The following is a 25,025-nucleotide window of genomic DNA, read 5'->3' on the forward strand; positions in this document are numbered from 1 at the left end:
CTGCCAGCGAACTTAACTAATTCCCACCATATCTAACTTTAACCTATCCATTCCCCTTTTTAAATTTTCTGTTCTGTTCTACCTGCCAGATTAAGGGATCTGACATTCCATGCCCCGATCCGTAGAACGCCTGTTTTGTTTCCGCTGACGACGACGTCCTCCTGACTACTCCCCGCCCGGAGATCCGAATGGAGGACTATTTTACCTCCCGAATATTTTACCCACTAGGATGCCGTCATCGTTTAACAATACAGCAGATCTGCATGCCCTCGGGAGAAATTAGGGCTGGAGTTTCACCTTGCTTTCAACCGTTCGCAGTACCAGTATGGCAAGGCCGTTTTGGTTATTGTTACAAGGCCAGATCAGTTAATCATCCAGACTGTTGCCCCTGCAACTACTGAAAAAGGCTGCTGCCCCTCTTCAAGAACCACACGTTTCTCTGGCCTCTCAACAGATACTCCTCTGTTGCGGTTGCACCTAAGGTACGGCTATCTGTATCGCTGAGGCACGCAAGCCGCCCTACCATCGGCAAGGTCCATGGCTCATGGGGGCGGGGGTGGGGACGTGGGATTCAGTTATAATGTCCAAAATTAATATGTGGGTGAACTTGTTGTTTCGAGTTCCAGCTTGACGTTCCCCGCTACAACTTTCATGCTCGAACATATTTTGTTTCGTAAAATGTCTCTCTTTCGTCACGACACTTAAAAATTCATCTTCGTCGTGCTGCTACGGTTAACGGTAGCAAGAAAGGTGATTCATAGTCGTAGATCAAAAATCCACACCATCACACGTCGCTAAGTCGACGCCGCTGCCAGAATGTCGCTGAGAAGAGTGCGTCGTAAATGTCGTAGAAAGGCGCCAAAACTGCGTCGTCATTCGTTGGGCTGATCCCGGAAGAGTTCCCAAAATTTCTAGGAAAACAATTTAGATTCTGACATGAACTATTCATTATCGGCACAGTTACAAATTTTAATGTAATCGAAAGGAAGGAAACTAAATATGAGTCCAGTGCAAGTTGCATCTTCTCCGTGAACACAAAAATTAGTTTGCTTTATTTGGAAACTCTAGTGCGTCTTTAGCCCCTCTTGAGGAAGCACATGTTGTGTGGCCTCTCAGCAGATACCCCACCGTTGTGGTTGTACCTACAGTACGGCTATCTGTATCGCTGATGTTCACAAGCCGTCCTACCAACGGCAAGGTCCATGGTTCATAGTTACAAATATTACTTGCTTAATAGTGAGCTTGGAGGAACATTTACATCTGAACTTCTCATAAATAATTATTGGATTTTGGAACAGATAAAACGAGAATATAACAAAAATAGTAAGCAACAATTAAGACTTTTAATTTAATGCAATTTCGAAACAAAATTAACTTTAAAATTATTTTATAAGGTGATCAAATAGCTGAGAGATGGATGTCTCGGAAGGCAAAGTTTACAGGACGCCATATTGTATGTGTGTGTGTGTGTGTGTGTGTGTGTGTGTGTGTGTGCATGTTTGTTCTAAGCCACTGGTAGAGAGCAGGCAACATCTGCTCAAATGTTACACAAACAACCAACGATGAAGGTATCAAGTATCTCCCACGATGAAATTAGGGCTGCCATCCAAGTGCCAACAGGTTAATGGGTGGAAGAAAATTTGGTTACCCTCATGCCCTGGAAAAGGGGAACTACTCATTAAAGGCTGTTGAGCAACGATGGTCTTTGCTGAAAAGAGGAATACTCCGCTAATATGTCGACACTAGGAAATATACATAGGTACTTTCTTAGACGTGCAGGACAAAAAAGGAAATTATCTGGATTGAGATTAGGCATGTGGAATGTAAAGAATATAAAGGATAATTTGGAAAATATAATACGAGAATTGAAGAGGTGCATCGTTAATAATTGCCATGGGACGAGAAACTGAGCATGGAGTAAAGAAAATAATATACAAAAATGAACGTAAAAACGCAATAAGTGTTCGTTTAATATACAAGAAAGAAATGGATAGCAACCTTACGAAAGGAACAGTAATGAATCAAATTTACTAGTAAAGAAGGCTAGTAATGAAGTCTCTGTGGATATTTTAATCATTCGTGTTTACAAGAAGGCAAAAAGGAGCAGATTACATGAAAGAAAAAAAAGGAAACAGATGCATTATTTCAACAAACAGTAGAAATCTGTTAATAAAATAGAAAAAACGAACATAGGCTGTAATGATTTGACAGTGGAATGGCATAGTAGGTGAAATTTAAAAACGAATTTACTTCGCGAGCAAAGACGTGGGGAAAGGAAAACAAGAGTAAACTAAACCAATAGCGCCCTTATATCTGGATACTACGTGAGACAACCATTATCTAAGATTGTAGCCATGTAGAGCTCCTGAGGGGAGCGTAAGGTACCAGGTTGATTGTGGTCTCCAGTCAGAAGTCTGCTTAGGTGCTTCTCTCCGCACTAAACTATCCTAAGCAAGTCTCTTCATTTCTGCGCAACTAATGTTGTGTACATCTACCTGAACTTTGTTATTGTGATCAAGGATTGGTCTCATTCTACAATTTTTATCCTCTGTACCTCCATTCTTAATCAAATGAAGGATTTCTTGAGCTACAGATGTGTGACATACCAACTGATCACTTCCTTTATTCAAGTTGAAATAGAAATTTGATTATCCCGCTTTCGGTGCCGTACTACTTCATTATGTATCCGATCTACCCGTGGAATCTCCACCGCCCTTCCGTAGCAGTACATTTCAAAAGCATCCGGTTTTTTATAATCTCTTTATCATCAAAATTTCTCTCGTTTACAACTGCATACTCCACATAAAAGCGGTCTGATCTCGTAATGTGTTTTCCTCAGCATCACTTCATTTACTTTTACTACACCTCTTCACTACCGTTATCTTCCGCTGGTATTCATCGCATAAGTTATTTTCAAGACATGTTCAACTTATATTTCAGCTTATATGAATTCCCTGAGAGAATTACAACACCATTGGCAAACCTAAAAGTTTTTGTTTCTTCCCTCCTAACTTCAAATGCTTTTCATAATTTCTCAATAGCTTCCCTTATTGCTTGCTCAGTGTACGGTTTGAAAACACTGAGAATGAGCTAGAGCCTCGACTCATTTCCTGTCATGTCCTTCGATAGTCTGATTAAAGTACAAGGTGTAGGTGAACTTCCTCTCCTTTGCATTTTGTACCTGCTACAGATTTTAAACAGATATATTTCAGTTAATATTGTTAAATCTTTCTCTAAATATACAAATGCTGCATATATGGTTTAGCATGTTATCAATCGACCTTTTAAGGGACCTTGTAAGATCAGTATTGACATGTGTGTTCCTCCATTGCTCCACAACCCAAACTAAATTCCCTGCGGTGGATGTCTACAAGTTTTTTCCATTATCCTGTAAATACGCTATGGGATCAAAAGTGTCCGGACACCTGGCTGAAAATAGCTTACAAGTTCGTGGCGCCCTCCATCGGTAATGCTGGGATTCAATACGGTGTTGGCCCTCCCTTAGTCTGGATGACAGCCTCCACTCTCGCATGCTTACGTTCGATCAGGTGCTGGAAGGTTTCTTGGGTAATGGCACCACATTCTTCAAGAAAGTGCCGCACTGAGGAGAGGTCGGTGAGGCCTGGCACGAAGTCGCCGTCCCAAAACATCTCAGAGGTGTTTTATAGGATTCAGGTCAGGACCTTGTGCAGGCCAGTCCATTACAGGGCTGTTGTGTAACACTCCGCCACAGGCCGCGTATTATGATCAGGTCTCGATCGTTTTGAAAGATGCAGTCGCCATCCCCGAATTGCTCTGCAACAGTGGGAAGCAAGAAGGTACTTAAAACATCAATGTAGGCCTGTGCTGTGATAGTGCCACGCAAAACAACAAGGGATGCAAGCCCCATCCATGAAAACACGACCACACCATAACACCAACTCCTCTGAATTATGACACAAGTGACACCCACTAATCTGACGGCGTTGTAAGTCCGTGAGTTCCGCGGAACGTCCCATTCTGCTCTTTCACCGTGTCTAATGACTACTGTGGTGAATAATATGGAGTACCTGGCAGTAGACAGCAGCACAATGCACATAATATGAAAAACGTATGTTTTTGTTGGTTTCCAGATACTTTTGATCGCATAGTGTAATCCATCTAAATATTTTATAGACGTATCATATAATCCATCTAAATATTTTATAGGCGTATCATACAATGAGGCCCAAAGAAACTGGTACAGGCATGCTTATTCAAATATAGAGATATGAAAAAAGGCATAATACGACGCAGCTGCCGGCAACGCCTAAATGAGACAACAGGTGTCTGGCGCAGTTGTTAGATCGATTACTGCTGCTACAATGGCATGTTATCAAGATTTGAGTGAGTTTGGATGGTGTTATAGTCGGGGCACGATCGATGGGACACATCATCTTTGACGTAGCGATGACGTGGGATTTTCTCGTACGATCATTTCATGAGTGTACCGTGAATATCAGGAATCGGATAAGAGATCAAATCTCCGACCGCTGCGGCCGGAGAAAGATCGTGCAAGGACAGGACCAACGGCAACTGAAGAGAATCGTTCAACGTGACAGAGGTGCAACCCTTCCGCAAAATGCTGGGCCGTCAACAAGTGTCAGCGTGCGAACCTTTCAACAAAACATCACCGAAACCGGCTTTCGGAGTCAAAGGCCCATTCGTGTACTTTCCATGACTGCACGATGCAGAGCTTTACCCCTCGCCTGGGCCCGTCAACACCGACATTGGACTGTTGATGACTGGAAATATGTTTTCTGGTCGGACGAGTCTCGTTTCAAATTGTATCGAGCGGATGGACGGGTTCAAAATGGTTCAAATGGCTCTGAGCACTACGGGACTTAACATCTATGGTCATCAGTCCCTGAGAACTTAGAACTACTTAAACCTAACTAACCTAAGGACATCACACAACACCCAGCCTTCACGAAGCAGAGAAAATCCCTGACCCCACCGGGAATCGAACCCGGGAACCCGGGCGTGGAAAGGGAGAACGCTACCGCACGACTACGAGATATGGATGAACGGGAACGGCTATGGAGGCAACCTCATGCATCCATGAACTCTGCATGTCTGCAGGGGTCTGTTGACGCCGGTGAGGCTCTGTAATGGTGTGGTGCATATGCTGTTGGAGTGATATGGGACCTCTGATACGTCTAGATACGACTCTGACAGGTGAAACGTACTAAGCATCCTGTCTGATCACCAGCATCCACTCATGTCTATTGCGCATTCCGACCGACTTGGTCAATTCCAGATGGACAATGTGACACACCACACGTCCAGAATTGCTACAGAGTGACTCGAAGAACACTCTTCTGAGTTTTAACACTTCCGCTGCCCACCAAACTCCCCGGACATGAACATTATGGAGCCTATCTGGAATGCCTTGCAATGTGTTGTTCAGAAGAGATCTCCACCCCCTCTTAATCTTACAGATTTATGGACAGCCCTGCAACATTCATGGTGTCAGTTCCCTGCAGCACTACTTCGGACATTAGTCGAGTCCATGCCAAGTCGTGTTGCAGCACTTCTGCGTTCTCGCGGGGGCCCTACACGATATTTGGCAGGTATACCAGTTTCTTTGGCTCTTCAGTGTATTAGCCGTATGGTTCGGTGATCCTTAAACCTGTTTGCTCCTGCCTTCAGAAAAATGTTCAGATGTGTGTGAAATCTTATGGGACTAAACTGCTAAGGTCATCAAACCCTGAGCTTACACACTACTTTACCTAAATTATCCTAAGGACAAACACACACACTCATGCCCGAGGGAGGACTCGAACCTCCGCCGGGATGACTCCTGCCATCACTTGAATAGTAAATACTACATTTTGCTTTGTCTATCTCATATGCCTTGCATCCTAGACTGAGAAGTTCTCTCATGGCTACTTCTCCGAGACATGTCAGTAATTACGGCGGAATGCCTTTTACAACTGCTGGGTTGTATCGTCTTAAGGTCTTTATGCGCTTTGTCTAAGTTATCATACGGAACGACATGTTAAAACATACTTCTCTCAGATTCATAATACCGTCTTCAAGTTCATATCCCATGCATAGAGTTCTATACATACATTCCCTTTGGATCCTTCTCCTCTTGGCGTTTCACATTGTTCAACTCCAAACACATATTTTTCTGAAAGTAACCAAGAAGTGAAATACCAATTTTCATAGATTTATCTTTAAAATTTTTTAATACAACTAAATATTTTGTTAAAAGTTTTCAGCTACATATTTCACCTCCTGAGGGTTTCAATTTAGAATTTGGATTTTTAAATTTCCAGCCAAGAAGAGAAATGCCAATTTTCATAGATTCAAAAATGCTTGCATAATGATATATTTCCACAAAGAATTTCGTCTCCTTTTTCATCCCTATAGGGATAGAATTTCAGTCAATAATAACACAAGTATATTTATATCCAACCAAGAAGCCAAATGCAAATTTTCATAATGAAATAATTTCAAAAAACTTTACATCAGATCTTTCTATCCGTTAGGCGGCTGAATTTCCTTAAACACTGGAACATGTATTTTTTACTTCCAAACGAGAAGGCAAGTATTAAATTCACAGATGTAGCTTTAAGAATGCTTTAGTAGTTCTTTAATTTTGAATTATTCGTAAAAAGACTTTCACCTACTATTTTACCGCTTTACTGCGTGAATTTCCAAAAATGCTGAAACATGTGCGTTTTTTGTGACTTAGAAACAAAATACCAATAGCTGTACCTTCTAAACTACTCTAATAGGGACATATTTTCAAAAAGCTTTACGTATCCTGTTTCACCCATTTAGCAGTGGACTTTCGAACAGTCTCTTCTTAAACGATATCTACAGTATAAGACCAACACTATTTCCAAATTTCAGATGTGCAGTGAAGAAATTCGTAACCATCACTTGAATAGGTGACAGGCCCTAAGATATGCATTATAAGCATGAAACTCAAAGATAATTGCATAAAATTGGGTACACATACGTACTTCTACATTCAATAAGCGTAAGAGTGAAATGAAGCGCGAAGACGCTGAAGTTCTATTATTTTCATAATATTTAGTTAAAAGTCAAAGATATTAGTGTAAAGTGCATACACATATATACCTCTTAATTTAATATGTGTAATAGTGAAGGAAAGCCCAAAAAACTGTGTCAAGCTGCGTTATTTTCGTAAACATTACTTGAAAGTCAAACATATTTTGTAAAACTATATACAAAAACGTACCTGTGTATTTAATCAGCCAAGTTGTAGTATTTCCGAAGCCTCCTCTTGGAAGCCAAAGATATTTACACAAAATTAGATACTGAATTGTGTACACATACACTCACACAAACACAAACACACACACACACACACACGGAGAGAGAGGGAGAGAGAGGTGCACTTGATTAATGAATGCTAACTATCGAATTGTGACTTGCCTGACTTCGCTCAAACCAGACTTAATTCTGTATCAAATTTCACTTTAAGTGTAACAATTTCTCTCAAAACTTTAATACTTTTCCTAAAAACTGAAACAACTTCCCCCAAACTATATCAACTTCTTCTCAAAATTGTGTCAACTTGCCCTCTCAAAACTGAGTCAGTTGGCCTCTTAAACCGTATCAACTTACTCCAAAACTATATCTGTTTGCCCCAAAACTGTGTGAACTTACACCCACAACTGTATCAATTGTCCTCACCAATTGTAACTTCCTGTCCTCAAAACAGTATCACATTATCCGTATGGTGTAACCGGTTTCCCCAGATCTCTAGCAAACTGTCCTCCAGTTAATGATCAGTCACATATAAGCACAAAACGAATGGCCTTTTACATCGTTATGTTACTTGAAATTGTAACAAATGTCCCACAACGACAGTCAGTGGGCAGTGACGGTCAGTGGACTATGTTGTTCAGTTTACAGGTTGACCATCATTTCTCTGCATAATAATGGGTGGGGGCAATGACACAGATACATTGCATGTACCTCCGTAAGTGAATAATGTACTTGCTCATCATTTAAACATCTGCTCACGAAACATTTTTTCCTCTATTTCCAACTCCGCCTCAGCAACAAATTTCATCTCTCATAAATGTCGACATACAATTCAATGATTTATACATTACTGTATATTTCATATCTTCCCAACGGTGCCTTATCATTAAATGTCGTCTCTCACGTGCAACCAAACAATTTTAAAATCATAGCCTCTGTAACTGAAAACCACTGCACTGTAGGCTCAACTTTTTGCGCCATGTCAAAAAAAAAGTGTGAATACTTGGGGTTTATTATCACTAAAACACACCACACACACAACCACACACACACACACACACACACACACACACACACACACACATTAAATTTTTTCTTTGGGAAAATTATCGATCTGAATTATTACTGCTAAGTTAAAAAAGAACGTCATACTGGATCTTAGTCGTTAATAACACACACATCTCACAGACGTCAATGTTGAATATTGCCACTTACTGTCACACACACACGCTCACACACACACACACACACACACACACACACACACACACACAAAGACAGAGAGAGAGAGACAGAGGACGCATTTCAAGTCACCAATGTTACGTTGTGTGAAGCACACACAGAATATTACAAAATCTCAACCTGGAAATACTCTAAACGTAAAATTTACTACAACTTTTCTTTTTCATGTAATATATTTTACACACAATGCTTTTACAGTCAGTTCTATCACATACATTGTCTTTTATACCAGAGCATGTACGATGTATCAGTAAATTCGAAATGTGTACATGAAAACAATAAGTAAGGAGTACGTGAATTAACTTCAGCTACAATTTAATTTTTTTCATACACATTTGATGTGTTCACATTATATTAATTTTTAAATGTATCTGAATATATTCCAATAAAATCACCTGTCATCATTTTTCATGCAGTAATCTTCCCTTCTTTCTCAGGAAGTATCTAAACGTTTGTCATCTTGTGCAGATAAAACACGTTTATGTCATTTAAAAGTGGAAACAGCATGTTGATAGATTGTTTGCACTTCTTAAACCAATACACATTGTCTTTGACGTCAGTGGTTAATCTATTAACATTGCCTTATAGTGTTCACTCCGCACGTTATGCACCCAGACTCAGCCTTGTGAGAACAAATTCTTGCTCTGTGATCGACATATTTTATAACGTGTAATTACAATGAAATGCAGACCTTTAGCTGCGACGAGGCGTTGATAAATGTCAACGGGGACAGGTGAAAATTTGGGCCCTAACCGGGACTCAAACCCGGGATCTCCTACTGACATGGCAGACGCTCTGTCCGTATGAGCCTTTTTTTTACTCGCTATTTTTTATGGCACACGATCTATCCCATGGAGCCGTTTCTTATTTTTTTATTTTTTGTATTGTGTTCTTTTTTTGGCTTTCAGTACCAGGCAAGAGGAGGTAAAGAGGGCAGTGGTCGAAGATCCGAGGCCTGTCCGCAATGCCTCCCCCTTACCTGCCACTGAGTGGCTCCATCTTTCTCATGTAGTTCCATATATGCCTTAAACCGTAGAACAAAACAGAAGTAATAAGTAAGGTTAAGTAAATAACAGATTACCACTTCCAGTGGCATGGGAGTGCGTGCCAAGCAGTTGGCGGCAAAGAGGGAAGGGGTCAAGAATTCTGAGGCCTGCCCACGATGCCGCCCCCATACCTGTCACCCACTCACAATTCTCTTTGTATTTTTTTTTTTTTTTTTTACGTCTGTCAGCACCAGGTAAGCGGAGGAAAAGAGGGCAGGGATCGAAGACCCGAGGCCTGGCCACAATGCCTCCCCCATACCTGTACTGAGTAGCTACACTATTCCCATGTATTCCCATACATGCCTTAAACCATGGCCACGAGCCGTCGAGGACACAGAGAATGGTGCGACTGCAGGGACTTACCTCTGGCACGTTCCTCGTGAGACCCACATTTCCAACTTAATGTCCACACACTACATTTGTAATACCCCTGCCCACTATATTCATTACTCGCGCAGTCAGTCGACCTATTCCCGTAAGAGTTCGGGCAATGTGAGTGCGTCCGCCCTGAAGAAGATCATTGGCTGGTAAGCCTTATCTATATGAAGATAGCACACGTGCTCGTTGAGATCTGAGACAGCGAACAAGCAGGGATGTTTATTCGCTGAGTATCTTCTCATTCCATGAGCTCTTCCAACCTGTTCTGTTCGATGCGGTCGCACATTCTCATCCATAAAAGTGATGTCGGGGTCGAAAGGGTTCGAGAAATGATGCATACAGGGAATGAACATAGTGTCACAATAACATTGGTAACATTGACTGGAGACTGACCGTGTTCAACGGTTTGGATGTCAGTACGCCCACGCAATATGCCTCCCCAAACAATAGCACTTTGACCACCCAAACGATCATGTTCGACAATCCTCGGGGGTGCATTACTTGTTCGTAATTACTCCATAAGAGAGTACGTCCTGCATTGTCGAATGTGACCGTGACGTCAGCAGCCCACGACGTATTCGTGACTGAATGCCGTGTGTGGGTTTTTTTCCAGGACGCCAGCTGGAGCGAGTGAAGCGGTGGATCTTTCGAGAATCCAACAGCAACACAGGCCAGTGCAACAACCAGAACAACACGGTGTCCTGCGCGGAGACGTCTGCCAACGATGGTGAGTGCCCACATTTCCTTCAACAGTGGCTTCTGTGCAAGTCATACATAAACTTTCGCTTCCTGTATGATATATCATGCAGCGTAACTTGCTGTGACAGTGCGAGAGAGAGAGAGAGAGAGAGAGAGAAAGAGACAAAGATATTGTTTACTACTGTGTGGCAGTCAGCGCTCACATAATTATTCTTAGGGGATAGAACTTTTGTTCTTCTTAAGAGTAATTTTTTTTAGGAGAGGAGAGCCATTCTTGTGTGTAAAAATCGACTCCATTGCGAGTTTTTGATTCACATTGTAAAATATATGTGTATATGGAAGGAAATCAGTTAATAGAACAATAAAATGTTGTTCATTTCAAGAAGGTACGTGTTATTAGACAGCTAGCGATATACTTCTGTTGTGATTTACTAATAAACACCAGCTTGAGAACAGTTCCGACGGGAGCGTTCAGTTCTAGTGAAATAGTTCGATGTTTTCTTCGGAAAAGAAGTCACTTCATGGATCATTCAAATCCACAATAGTACCTGGACATTTCTCGGAACTGAAAGCAATCTGATTGCTATGCAGCAGAGCCCCGAAGAATATTTCTCCGTATTTTGGTTACCACTTTCAGCTCAACACGGTATCTGCAGCATCTGGAGCAGATTTCTACAACAGCGGAAGCGTGTAATCGCTATCAGTTTCACTCATCGCCCTGTGTACGCTGTATGTATTTACCCACAACAGTGAACAAACTGTTACCCACACACATAGAAAGAGAATACAGGATGGTGTGGGAAATATTTCAGTATAAATGTCAAGTAGAGCTAAACAGTAATTAGCCTAGTAGTAGCTGGGTGTATAATAACACGTACCTTCTTGAAATGAACAATATTTTATTGTTCTATTAACTGATTTCCTTCCATATACACATATATTTCACAATGTTAATCAAAAACTTTCAATGACGTCGATTTTTACACGTTTATTACTCTGTGGCAGTCAGCGCTCACATAATTATTCTTAGGGGATAGAGCTTTTGTTCCTCTTAAGAGTAAGTTTTTTTAGGAGAGGAGAGCCATTCTTGTGTGTAAAAATCGATGCCATTGCGAGTTTTTGATTCACATTGTAAAATATATGTGTATATGGAAGGAAATCAGTTAATAGAACAATAAAATATTGTTCATTTCAAGAAGGTACGTATTATTATACACCCAGCGATATAATTCTGTTGTGATTTACTAATAAACACGAGCTTGAGAATTGTTCCGAAGGGAGCGTTCAGTTCTAGTGAAATAGTTCGATGGTTAAATTATGTGAGCGCTGGCTGCTACAGAGTAATAAACAATATCTTTGTCTCTCTCTCTCTCTCTCTCTCTCTCTCTCTCTCTCTCGCACTGTCACAGCAAGTTACGCTGCATGATACATCATACCTGTTACTTTAAAATTGTCAAGAATTTTGTTTTAGTTAACATTTTCAAAAGGTTTCACTAAAATTACGCACGCAGCAAATATAGACTAGCTTTTTTACTTACCCTGTTTTCTAAGACACGCCGTAGGGTCAGATGGATGCTCGTTTTCTTATATTCCTCCACAACCAAAAAGCAAACTCCTTGACTAACTATTTTACAACATTGTGTTATTAAAATTATGTAGCAGTAGTATCACACATGTAAACTTTTGTGTGCAGTTTGAACAGAAATTTTTGTATTATTCTTGCAGATTTGGAAATTGCTTGTGACATATATATAGCTTGCGTTCTGAACAAAACAGTTTTCTCGTGACCAGCTTTACGAACATTTCAATAATTCGAAGGAATGTCTTTTACTCCAGGTGCATTGCGTCTTGCTTTGTCAGATTTTCCATAATATTATCCTCGAACTCATATTCCTTGTATAGTCGTCCTACACATGCATTCCACGTTGCAGCCGTCCTCTTCTTGCACGGTACTACACTACTGGCCATTAAAATTGCTACACCAAGAAGAAATGCAGATCACAAACTGGTATTCATTGGACTAATGTATTATACTAGAACTGACATGTGATTACATTTTCACGCAGTTTAGTTGCATAGACCCTGAGAAATCATTATCCAGAACAACCACCTCTGGCCGTCTGTGATACGTCTAGGCAATGAGGCAAACAGAGCTTGCATGGTGTGTACAGTTACAGCTGCCCATGCAGGTTCAACACGATACCACAGTTAATCAAAACTCGTAATATTTTTGAGCAGGGGTTTATCTATACGTTTGATGTCTTGCCATCCAACATCAGCGTAGTGTTTTCGGGAAGACTGTATCCCATATTAGTGTCATTTGACCATGGAAGGAACATAGGAAGGTTAGTTATTAAGTTTCTACTATCTCCTCGAAAAACTTTAACTGCAATCTTGAAATCTGCTGATGGTGTTAAACCTTTCTTCATACTCACCCTTCAATGTGACACATTTTTCCCAACGCTATATGAGATGATGGAGACCTTGGTTGAAGATGTATGCACTTTGGATGTTCAGGAACAGTCTGCCTAAGCTACCATCTACACGTCACTCAGGGTCTACGTAACATTCAGTTGTTTGTTTACTCGAAGAAAGGGGAAGCGGTTACTGGGCACCATTTTAGGTTAAAGCTGGGAGTGAAGCTAAATTTGGTTCTCCAAAGAGGCAGGTTGTGTAATCGGGTCAAATTTCCTTAAACGTCGTCGGAAATATCCGTAGTGTGCCCCTGAGACGATTTGCCCGGCACGAACACAGTCTGACAGTACTACCTCAAGGCACTCCCAAAAACCACTCAGGATCACCTTGCCTTTTCCGCGAATGTGAATCAACATGTTTCCACCTGTTTTCTTCCTTTTTCTCTTCGGCGTCAAAGTGATACACACACCACTCTTGTGTGGTGATTAGGTCGCTGTATCCATCATCTGGACAAGGTTGACAGAGTTGCAACATTCCGGTGTGGACAGCTGTGGACACAAGTTGGCACCGACCTTTTTCTTGTTAAAAATTTCGTGCACGTTATCGGAGAGAGACCGATGACTCATATACAGTTTTTCCACCACCACCTTGATTGATATTCTTCGGTCTTTGAACATCAACGCCTCCTCTATGAAACCCTGTTTGTCCAAAGAGATATGCCCTGCCACGTCGTTCCAAGGCATACATACTTGTTTGACAAGTCTGGAAACGTGTGCGCAACCGCACCCCTGTGTCTCATATCATAGGCGAGGTGGCCGTACATTTCAGCCAACTCAGTGTGGATTGTTGCAGCGTTTTTCTCGTTCTCGTTCAGAAAGCCATTCACTGTGTCAGTTTTCTCGCTGGTTTGATGAGGTCTGCCACGAATTACTCTCATGTGTCACCCTCCTAATATCAGAGTAGCACTTGTCACTTACGTCCTCAATTATTTGCTGGAAGTATTCCAATCTCTGTGTTCCTCTACAGTTTTTGCTCTCTACAGCTCTCTCTAGTACCCCGGAAATCATTCCCGTGTGTCTTAACAGACATCCAATCATCCTGTTCCTTCCCCTTGTCAGTGTTTTCCGCCTATTTCTTTCCTAGGCGATTCTACGCAGAACTCCTTCATTACTTACCTTATCAGTCCGCCTGATTTTCAACTTCCATTTATAGCACCCCATCTCAAATGCGTCAATTCTCTTCTGCTTTGGTTTTCCCAAAGTCCATGTTTCACTACCATACTGTGATGTGCTCCAAAGTTTTGGTAACAGATGGAACTCCGATGAGACCGAGTCGGGACAGTATTGAGGATGATCGCTGGCAGTGAACACAAGGTGTCGGATTTATGCACATTTCACAGTGCTCAGGTGTGGTCCGGAACTGTCGTGCTCAAGGAGAGTGCTCTGTGTGCAGACAGACTCTTACGCGTTTAGAAACGCGATTACAGCACGTTGTTTCTCAGGCACCGACGTATCTATGTTACACACCACCATGTTACGCGCTACAATTAGGAGTTCTCTGGCGGTAGAGGGTTGCAACTTGCGTTAGCGAAGTAAAGAAGTCGACTCAGAAATGTTCGTGACATGCAGTACCCCAAACGACATTGAGAGAGGAATAAAAAATGCGAAGAAATTATCCCCCAGCACGCCTTGGCACTAAATCGATTAGGGATGCGGAACACTGAGACTGAGGTGAATCAAGATCAATTACACAGCATAACTGGGAAACGTAAACTTTGTTTTGCAAAGTCATTTTCACACCAGGATTATTCCATTGATTTAAAGCTTTCCAGCTGACGTTAATGATCTCATTCCAGATACTTCGCAACATTCGTTGCTTCACTATTTCGATTCTTACTGTCTTGCCACTGCTACCTACTGACTTCCATAGCGCTATAAACAATCACTGAGCAATATACATTACATGTGGTGTCCCACAAGGATCCATCTTAGGGCCATTGCTTTTTCTTGTGTACATTAATGATCTCTCATCAGTTAACTGCCAGAAGCAGAGTTCGTTTTGTTTGCAGGTGACACAAGTATTGCAATAAATATTATGTCGAGTGTAGTTCTAGAAAGATCTGCTAATGATATTTTCATGGACATTAATAAATGGTGTAAAGCCAACACACTGACATTAAACTTCAAAAAGAGTCACTATATGCAATTCAAACCTGTAAGATATTTCCACCCAGCATATGCATAAAGTTTGAAGAAGAGCAGATATAAGAGGTTGACAGTCTTAAATTTCTGGGATTACAACTTGATAATAAATTCAGTTGGGAGGAGCACACCACAGAACTGCAGAAAGGCCTTAACAAATCTGTATTTGCAATTCGAGTGTTAGCAGACATAGGCGACATAAAAATGAAAACGCTTGCATACTTTGCCTACTTTCATTCCATGATGTCATATGGTATAATATTTTGGGGGAACTCTTCAAGTCAAACAAAAGTTTTCAGAGTCCAAAAGCTTCTAACACTTATTGTTTGTGGAGTACATTCACGGACGTTCTGTAGAAACCTCTTCAAAGAACTGGGTATACTAACTGCTGCCTCTCAGTATATTTACTCCTTAATGAAATTTGTCCTAAATAATAAATCTCTTTTTCCAACAAACAGCTCAGTTCATACATACAATACCAGGAACAAAAATGATCTGCACAAGGACTTAAAAGCACTTACTTTAGTTCAAAAAGGGGTCCACTACTCAGGAACATTCATCTTCAATAATTTGCCAACAAACATAAAAAATTTAGTTACAAATAAAGATCAGTTTAAAAGGAAAGACTTACTAGTGGTCAACTCCTTCTACTTCATTGACGAATTTTTTAATACAAACAAATGATGTATTGTATATATTCATAATATTTGTATTGTTATTTCAGCTTTACAAAAAATTTAAAAAAATTGGCATGTTCCACATTTACGATGATCTCCTCAGCTCGGATCTATGAAACGAAAAACTAACAAAGCAAAACAAAATGTCATCTCATGATGATTCGCTAGATGAGCTGAAACTGGTAATCGTAAAGAAAAAAAGTTCACCGTAATAAACTGTCAATAGTTGCAATGATGCCTAAAAAACCTTCACTACAGACATTTTATATTAATTTTTCGTTACATTTGTACTGTAAATGTAATTTCCTTAGATAGACTGATTTTTGTTCGTATGAGGATTGTTCCATTGCGTGCCAGGACACTGACCCTGACGCCAGCTCACGACGTGTTCCATCCTGAAAGTGTCCTGTTGCTGATTTTCAGGAACACATCAGCAGCGGCCCAGTTTGGTGGACCGGGTTTGCGAACCCGGGAGGATCTTCATGCAGGACTGCAACACCTGCCAGTGCAACACCCAAGGCACCGCAGCTATCTGCACGCAGAAGGTGTGCCACGAAAGTGAGTATCCACGACCTGTCTCTCCGGGAATAAGTAAAGGCAAAAATTACTCCGAAAGACAGATGCTCTCTAATTCTACGACACGAACATAAAGTGATACCCATTTCCACCGCTTTCAAAACCATCGTACATTATGCTGTAGATGAGTATATGCCAAGCAAGATAGTAAGAGATGGAAAAGAGCCACCGTGGTATAACAACCCAGTTGGAAAACTGCTACGGAAGCAAAGGGAACTTCACAGCAAACATAAACGTAGCCAAAGCCTTGCAGACAAACAATTTCACGAAGCGAAATGTAGTGTGAGGAGGGCTATGCCAGAGGCGTTCAACGAATTCGAAGGTAACGTTCTATGTACTGACTTGGCAGAAAATCCTAAGAAATTTTGGTCTTACGTCAAAGCGGTAGATGGATCAAAACAAAATGTACAGACACTCTGTGACCAAAATGATACTGAAACAGAGAATGACAGACTACAGGCCGAAATACTAAATGTCTTTATCCGAAGCTGTTTCACAGAGGAAGACTGCTCTGTAGTTCCTTCTCTTGATTGTCGCACAGATAACAAAACGATAGATATCGAAATAGATGACAAGGGATAGAAAAACAACTAAAACCGCTCAAAGGAGGAAAGACGGCTGGACATGATGGGACACAAGTTCGATTTTAAACAGAGTACTCTAAAGAACTTGCCCGCCCTCTTACAGCAGTGTACCGTAGGTCTCTAGAAGAGCGTAGCGTTCCAAAAGATAGAAAAAGAGCACAGATCATTCCCGTTTTCAAGAAGGGACGTAGAACAGATGTGCAGAACTATAGACCTATATCTCTAACGTCGATCAGTTGTAGAATTTTGGAACACGTATTATGTTCGAGTATAATGACTTTTCTGGAGACTAGAAATCTACTCTGTAGGAATCAGCATGGTTTTCGGAAAAGACGATCGTGTGAAACGCAGCTCGTGCTATTCGTCCACGAGACTCAGAGGGCCATACACAGGGGTTCTCAGGTAGATGCCGTGCTTCTTTACTTCCCCAAGGCGTTTTATACAGTTCCCCACAGTCGTTTAATGAACTGAGTAAGAGCATATGGACTATCAGACCAATTCCGTGATCGGATTGAAGAGTTCCTAGATAACAGAGTGCAGGATGTCACGCTCAGTGGAGAGAAGTCTTCCGAAGTAAGAGTGATTTCAGGTGTGCCGCAGGAGAGTGTCGTAGGACCGTGGCTATTCACAATACATATAAATGACCTTGTGGATTAGATAAGAAGTTCGCTGAGGCTTTTTGCGGACGATGCTGTAGTATATCGAGAGGTTGTAACAATGGAAAATTGTACATAAATGCAGGAGGATCTGCAACGAATTGACTCATGGTGCAGGAAATGGCAATTGAATCTCAATGTAGACAAGTCTAACGTGCTGCGAATACAGAGAAAGAAATATCCTTTATCATTTAGTTACAATGTAGCAAGTCAGCAATTGGAAGCAGTTAATCCCGTAAATTATCTGGGAGTAGGCATTAGGAGTGATTTAAAATGGAATGACCATATAAAATTAATCGTCGGTAAAGCACAGGCCAGATTGAGATTCATTGGAAGAATCCTAAGGAAATGCAGTCCGCAAACAAAGGAAATAGTTTACAGTACACTTGTTCGCCCACTGCTTGAATACTGCTCACCGCTGTGGAATCCGTACCAGATAGGGTTGATAGACGAGACAGAGAAGATGCAACGGAGAGCAGCGTGCTTCGTTACAGATGATAGATATACTCTAGTGGAAGACTCTGCAAGAGAGACGCTCAGTAGCTCGGTACGGGCTTTTGTTAAAGTTTCGAGAACATACCTTCACCGTGGAGTCAAGCGGTATGTTGCTGCCTCCTACGTATACCTCGCGAAGAGACTATGAGGATAAAATAAGAGAGATTAGAGCCCATACAGAGGCATACCGACAATTTTTCTTTCCACGAACAATACGACACTAGAACAGAAGTGAGAACCGATAGAGTTATCCAAGGTACCCTCCGCCACACACCGTCAGGTGGCTTGCGGAGTATGGATGTAGATATAGATGTAGAAGAATTTTGCACAGTTTTGCGGAAAGTTGGCAGACACAACAGTCAACTCCAAGAAACCACGTCAGAACCACAGAAGAATGGCGCCTAGTGTGAATAACGCAAGCGATATTCGCGTGTATTAAAACGCGCTCATATACCAAGCGCAGCGAGAGCGTGTGCGTCGCGTTTTACGTGGTTTTCAGCGTCGTTGGTGAGTACTCAGGAGCCACTGACCTCTCTAGTGGTTACATACACCGCATGAAGCTCATATCTTCCAACAGTTGAAAAGTCTGATATAACTGCGATGTCCTCATTAATGAGTGTTGCAGGGGCACGGAGAAAATCCCGATGATAGTTGTGTAGGCTGTACTGCCCTGGATTTAGTTAGTTGTATTTCAATAGCGGCGATGGGCGGGTTCAAGCGCCATTTTCAAGCTAACGATGTAATCTGATACTAGGAGCCTCTAGCCGGACGGAGTGGCCGAGCGGTTCTAGGTTCTACAGTTAGGAACCGCGCGGCCGCTACGGTTGCCCCTCGGGAATGGGTGCGTGTGATGTCCTTGGCTTAGGTACGTTTAAGTAGGTCTAAGTTCTATGGGAGTGATGACCTCAGACGTTAAGTCCCATAGTGCTCAGAGCCATTTGAACCAGGAGCCTCTAGGTTAACTGCGTTTGTTAATTGAAGGTCGCTATGTAATCTGATACCTGTAATGAAATTCCACTCATGCCTCTATGGCAATTACTGGACTAAAATAGCGAGAAAATGAAGATCATCATCTCTCCCATGCACCCACGAATCCAGGATAAAAGAATGACGTAAAAAAGGCGTCCTCCTTCCTTCTCGCCATTTCCTCTCTAGCACAATCGTATGAGACTCCTCATTTGAGGTGTGCACCGAAGCGAAAGGATCATCAGAGAGATGACCCACCTCCCCTAGGCCTAATAAAAAGAAACTCTCCCGTGTAATATAAGTACACTGCAGGACAAAGAAGAAAAAAGCAGCTATGCACTACGAACGAATTATCCGATCGAGACGGAAATCGGAGAGGTGATGTACATGTAGAAACAAATGTTTCAGGAAAATAGATATGTTATTCAAGAGAGATCCAGAAACTGATGAAATCACTAAAAACACTTATCATAGTGCGATATTTTATGAAATACACCAATGTCGTACGTTAAGCAACTAGCATGCAGCAACAAATGAGTTCTTACTACTACCAACTCGTCAGGCAGCTTGTCCCTATGTGACGTCACTTTGATGCTACCTTAGAGGTCCTAACACACTAATACTACAGCAGGGGATGGGAGTAGGAACGTTTCTACAGACAATAAACCGTTAAAATTACGCTGTAAACACTTTGGCACTGGGGAGGAGTGGCGGAGAAGTGCGTTTGCTTATTTTTTTTAACGAATCATCCGTTATCCACTCCATAAATGAGCGTGGCCTCTACACTGCCCATCTGCGCCTTACGCCCAGGATCGCATTCCTTCTACTATAGTGTTAATTAAGCTACTGGAGTGCAAACTAGACAAGCAATGGCCAACCGCCTACACATGTGACAGGTAGTGAGATGGAGAGACTGAGTCAGATGGAGGGAATGGTCTCTTGGATGCTCTCTTCCACAACGACCAGCAACCATAAAAAAACCACTCACACGGGATAGAATCAGTCATCAGAGCTGTTGGAATAAACCAGACAGCATGTCCATTTTAACGGCGGACAATTCCACTTTTGTTAAGGCACCCTGTTTTCGGATACCCAAGAAAAATCTAAGGATATGACTGCTTGAAATTCAACTGAAAGCTCCTCAAAAATGACGGACTTAGGTAAGGTGGTATTGACTTTCGCTACTGTAACGTTTTATAGCGGAAGTCAACAGATTATGTTTCATAACGAATGTTATGTTTCATAACGAATGTTTGAGAATGCACTAAGCCGGTGACCAATTTTGCGTAGTGTGATTCCTAATTTAGCATATGGTTATTTCATAACGAAAATTTAAGACTTCAGACCTTTAGGAATTTTTTGTTGTTGCAGAAACTAATTCTGAGAAAATCCCAATTCGATTACATTAATGATACACTTGCCACTACATTGAAATTTGAAACATTATAGATGATTTTAAGAGCTCCATTTGTTCATTTCTAATGGTTTGCATTGCCTTCTTCATATTTTACTCCGTCCAACCCTTTCTTTTCTCCCTACGGATCTCCTAACAACAACAAAATGCAAAATCTTTAAAGGGGCCCGCTTCTCTTATGGCCGATGTTACCCTAGCAGTATTCGAAATTAGGCATCTGTACCACTTGACAAACGTGGCCGGGCTACCAAAATATGTATCAATTATTGTATTTAAAAACTATTCACAAGTTTCTTTAGACGTGATATATCACTAATAAATAAGACTAAAATGTCAAAATACTTACGCTATACACTGGACTCGCATTCGGGAGGACGACGGTTCAATCCCGTCTCCGGCCATCCTGATTTAGGTTTTCCGTGATTTCCCTAAATCGTTTCAGGCAAATTCCGGGATAGTTCCTTTGAAAGGGCACGGCCGATTTCCTTCCCAATCCTGAGCTTGCGCTCCGTCTCTAATGACCTCGTTGTCGACGGGACGTTAAACACTAACCACCACCACTTACGCTATTGCTTTGATGCTTACGTTTTGTCTACAAAACCTTACATTAGAATGCAAAGTATTAAGAAAAAGACAACTGCGAGCGCGGAATACAGATGATGCACTTGACACCAAAATGGCGAAAAAATAAGGAGTTGAGCTGGTTACCGCATTGGCGGCACTGCCCAGGGAGCAAATGTAAATCTCTCCGGAATTAGGTCACCATCCGAAAATATGATGCATTACGCTTTATGGATTTCTTCTATTTCCTCGAAATGTTATCCACCGTTTCTTTGCCAGTTTTTCCCAATATTCTGTTTGATGGCACTGTATTACTACTGTATATTGTAAATGGTAGATTCGTCATGACACCTTGTCTGTAGAACGATTGGTCTTTCCCCCATTAAAGTACAAAAGTACAGATACGCGGCATCATTTCTGTCATATATCCAGTGCTTACATTAAAATCCCGTACCTTCTACCAGAAACAGCAACTACTCCCCGTGTATAATGAAATTTTCCAGTATATCTGTCTAATCAATGTAATATTGCTAAAGTAAAACATATGGATTCAGCCTGTGAATTATAACTGATACGTTACGGAGAGTTTGTGTGGTGACAGAATGAGGGATATTTCCTTGTTATACATCCCAACACAGCATCAAGTCACAGCTTGCTTAATCAACTGTATATGTTGACTCTGGATTGCAAAATAGGCCTTCCAGCGTTTTGTTCCTAAAAGCGAATTGCAGAGGATCTATGACTGCTACAGGGATCTTGATGCAGGTAAATACAATGTACTGTAAATAAAAAATGGAAAGGTGATGAGGCCACTATTGTTCTATTACGTTACTGATGATAACTCATTGATAAACAACAACCTTGTCTTACACCTCTTCCCAGTTCAATTTCTTTACTCATCACACCTTCTATTCTTACTCTTGCTCTTTCCTTCAAAAACAAATTTCTAACTAGCCATTTATCCCTCCAATCAATTCCTTGTTTCCTTACGATTTCCGTCAGTTTGTCCCACCTGACACAGTGAAAAGCCTTCTGAAGTTCAATGAACACAACATACACCATCCTTTTCTTCTCCATGTACCTCTGTCAGAAGGACATTATTAATGAAAGTGTTGACGGAAGGAGAGGAGTTTGTATAGAGGGTCCGAGAGTGGAATGTATAAGATTTGTAGACAACATGGTTTTGACGGCACAGAGTGCAGGAGAGATGGAACAAATATTAGATGATCTAAACACAAAATTAAAAGAATATGGAACGAAGATTAACAAGAAGAAAACGAATAGCATGGTAATTGGAGGATAGGGGAGGAAATGACGTATGGAAATAGCGGGAGAGGAAATAGAGCAAGTGAATAACTTCAATTACTTAGGAAGAATAATAATCGATGATATGCATTACTCAGCAGAAATTAGGAAAAGAATTGTAATGGCAAAAGAAGCATTCAAGAGGAAACAGAATTCATTTTGTGAACCACTAAACAAATATCTGAGGAAAAGACGTGCCAAATGTTACATCTGGAGAGTTGCACTGTATGGTGCGGAGACCTGGACGTTGAGGAAGGAAGATGAAAGAAGACTGGAGGCACTAGAGATGTGGATATGGAGAAGAATGGAAAAAGTTAAATGGGAAGATCGAGTAAGGAATGAAGAAGTATTAAGAAGAGTTGGAGAAGAAAGAAACATGCTGAAAGTCATCAGAAAGACAAAGCAGAACTGGACTGGACATTGTTTGAGGGGAGGCTGTTTATTAAAGGAAGGAATAGAAGGAATGGTGCAGGGAAAAAGAGGAAGAGGAAAAAGAAGATATCAAATGCTGGACAATATCAAAGGAGACAAATATTCAGAAATGAAAAGATTGGCTATGGACAGACAAACGTGGAAGAGGTTTAACCCATGACAAGACCTGCTGTAAGGCAGAATACCATACTACTACTCATTGATAGTTTCTGCTGGGACTTTGCTAGTCATGTTGTACATGCACAGACCACTTCTCTCTGCTCATACACAAATATCTGTCTATTAACGGACTTCTCGTGGTTTTTTCACTATTAACGTCAGTGTTGGATTCATAGGCATTTCGGTTGATGGAATCATTTCACTTTAGATTGTTCAGATGCTTACTTCCAAATATTCGAAGATTTCAGATACTTATGTCTTCACAGCTCATAGGTCTTGGGAAAGTGTATCACTGGAATCAAAATCCAGACAAGGAGAATTTGACAAATTACATTCCACAGCCATGAAGCCACTTGAGGAAATAGCACTTAGTGCATGCCAACACCTTTTGTGCCTATGCTGTTATGTATGGAACTTGAGATTTAGCACTTAGCAGACAAATAGATGCCAACCAGTTTACACTCAACTTTCTTGTTTCGTTATTCCCCCATTCCACCCCCAACCCTTCCCCAAAATGTGGAGACGTAAATTATAATTCAGACTAGACCTGCTGCAACATGTGTTATACATAATTATGTCTCACATTAAAGCCAGAGAAATACGTTTTTCTGGATTCAGGAAGTTATTCTCCATAATATCATAAAATGGGGATATTGCTGCACTAGTACTGGTTCCTTCAAACAATGATATCTCACAGGTCTAAAGACAAATAGCAAAGGATTTCGAGAACATAAAGTACATGTACCACCAACGTCATTCTAAAGATTTTTCCCACTGAGTAAAGTGATATGCATGGAAAAGTTTATCTTCCAGACAACCAGGACCAAGAAGAGGTTATTAAACTAAGTTCTGTCTGCCTAGAGATTTAAATTACTAAGCAGAAATTTATTTCACACATCCGATCCCATTGTTCTACTGTAATACTCGCTATTCGTTGAAAGCAAACTGGATTTCAAAATTAGAAGGATGGAAAGTAGGGCTGTATATGCTTTAGGAGGTACATTTTATTAATGGATGGAGGCAGCAGCACACAGTACTATTCCACTATGATGAAAGGAGTATCAGTGGGACTTGTGCTCTGAGGATTCCATACAAACTCACCTATGTATATAGACAATTCGTCTTTAGGTTTTGAAGAGCGAGTTTGTATCAAAATAAGTGACGTAAATGGCCGTATCTTCTGACTGCGTAGACTTAGAAACTTAAATTTTTGCTGTGTCAAGGAACCATAGACCGTAATGTTTGACAAAAATTTCAACTTTTCCTGAGAAAAAGGGGTCTTAATAGACGGCCATATATTTTGCTTGCATTAACACAGAAATATAAGTTACGTATATCGTGAAGTGACCGTAGACGTTAATATTTGACATAAATTTCAGCTACATACATTTATCCGTTCCTACATTTGACATAAATTTCAGCTTCATACTTTCATCGGTTCCTTAGAAAATGGGGTCTTAAAAGATGGACACACAGATTGATGAACACCAACTAGTCAAAGAAATGTTTGTTATGCGACATAATTACAAAATAACTATTTTCAGTCAATGTCGTTTAGTTGCACAGGAACCTTCCTTTCTGTCAAATTTCATGGTTCCAGGTCGTTGGAAAATGCCCTACTGGTTCTGATAAATGAATTTGTGAGTATAAAAACTTATGACATAAACGACCGTATCTTTTGATTACATTGAATTAGGAGCTTAGATGTTTTAGTGTCGCCAACGGACTATAGGCCTTAGCAGCTACCATAAGCATCTAGTTGATACTACCTGTTCCTGACAAAAAGTGGTTTCAACAGATGGCCGGATAGACGGAAAGACATCAAAGTGACCCTAAATGGTTTCCATTTTTACTGAGTGAGGTATCGAAACAGGAAAAGTGGACTATATCTTAGTGTAAATCCATGTTGTGGACCCGATTCTGTTACTGTGTTGGAGTACTAGCTATTAGCCG

The 25,025-nt window shown here is 41.0% G+C and overlaps 1 protein-coding gene across 3 annotated transcripts in view; it reads left to right on the forward strand.

The window, feature by feature from the left end:
• The window catches only part of LOC126284338 (uncharacterized), a 285,882-nt gene that overhangs the window by 23,764 nt on the left and 237,093 nt on the right, over positions 1 to 25,025 (forward strand). For all 3 annotated transcript variants that reach the window (XM_049983188.1, XM_049983187.1, XM_049983190.1), the window contains exons 3-4: positions 10,546 to 10,659; positions 16,348 to 16,482. In XM_049983188.1, the coding sequence (XP_049839145.1) occupies positions 10,546 to 10,659; positions 16,348 to 16,482 (249 nt within the window). The remainder of the gene's footprint in view (positions 1 to 10,545; positions 10,660 to 16,347; positions 16,483 to 25,025) is intronic.

This window comes from Schistocerca gregaria, chromosome 8 (genome assembly GCF_023897955.1).
Source record: "Schistocerca gregaria isolate iqSchGreg1 chromosome 8, iqSchGreg1.2, whole genome shotgun sequence".
Lineage (NCBI taxonomy): Eukaryota > Metazoa > Arthropoda > Insecta > Orthoptera > Acrididae > Schistocerca > Schistocerca gregaria.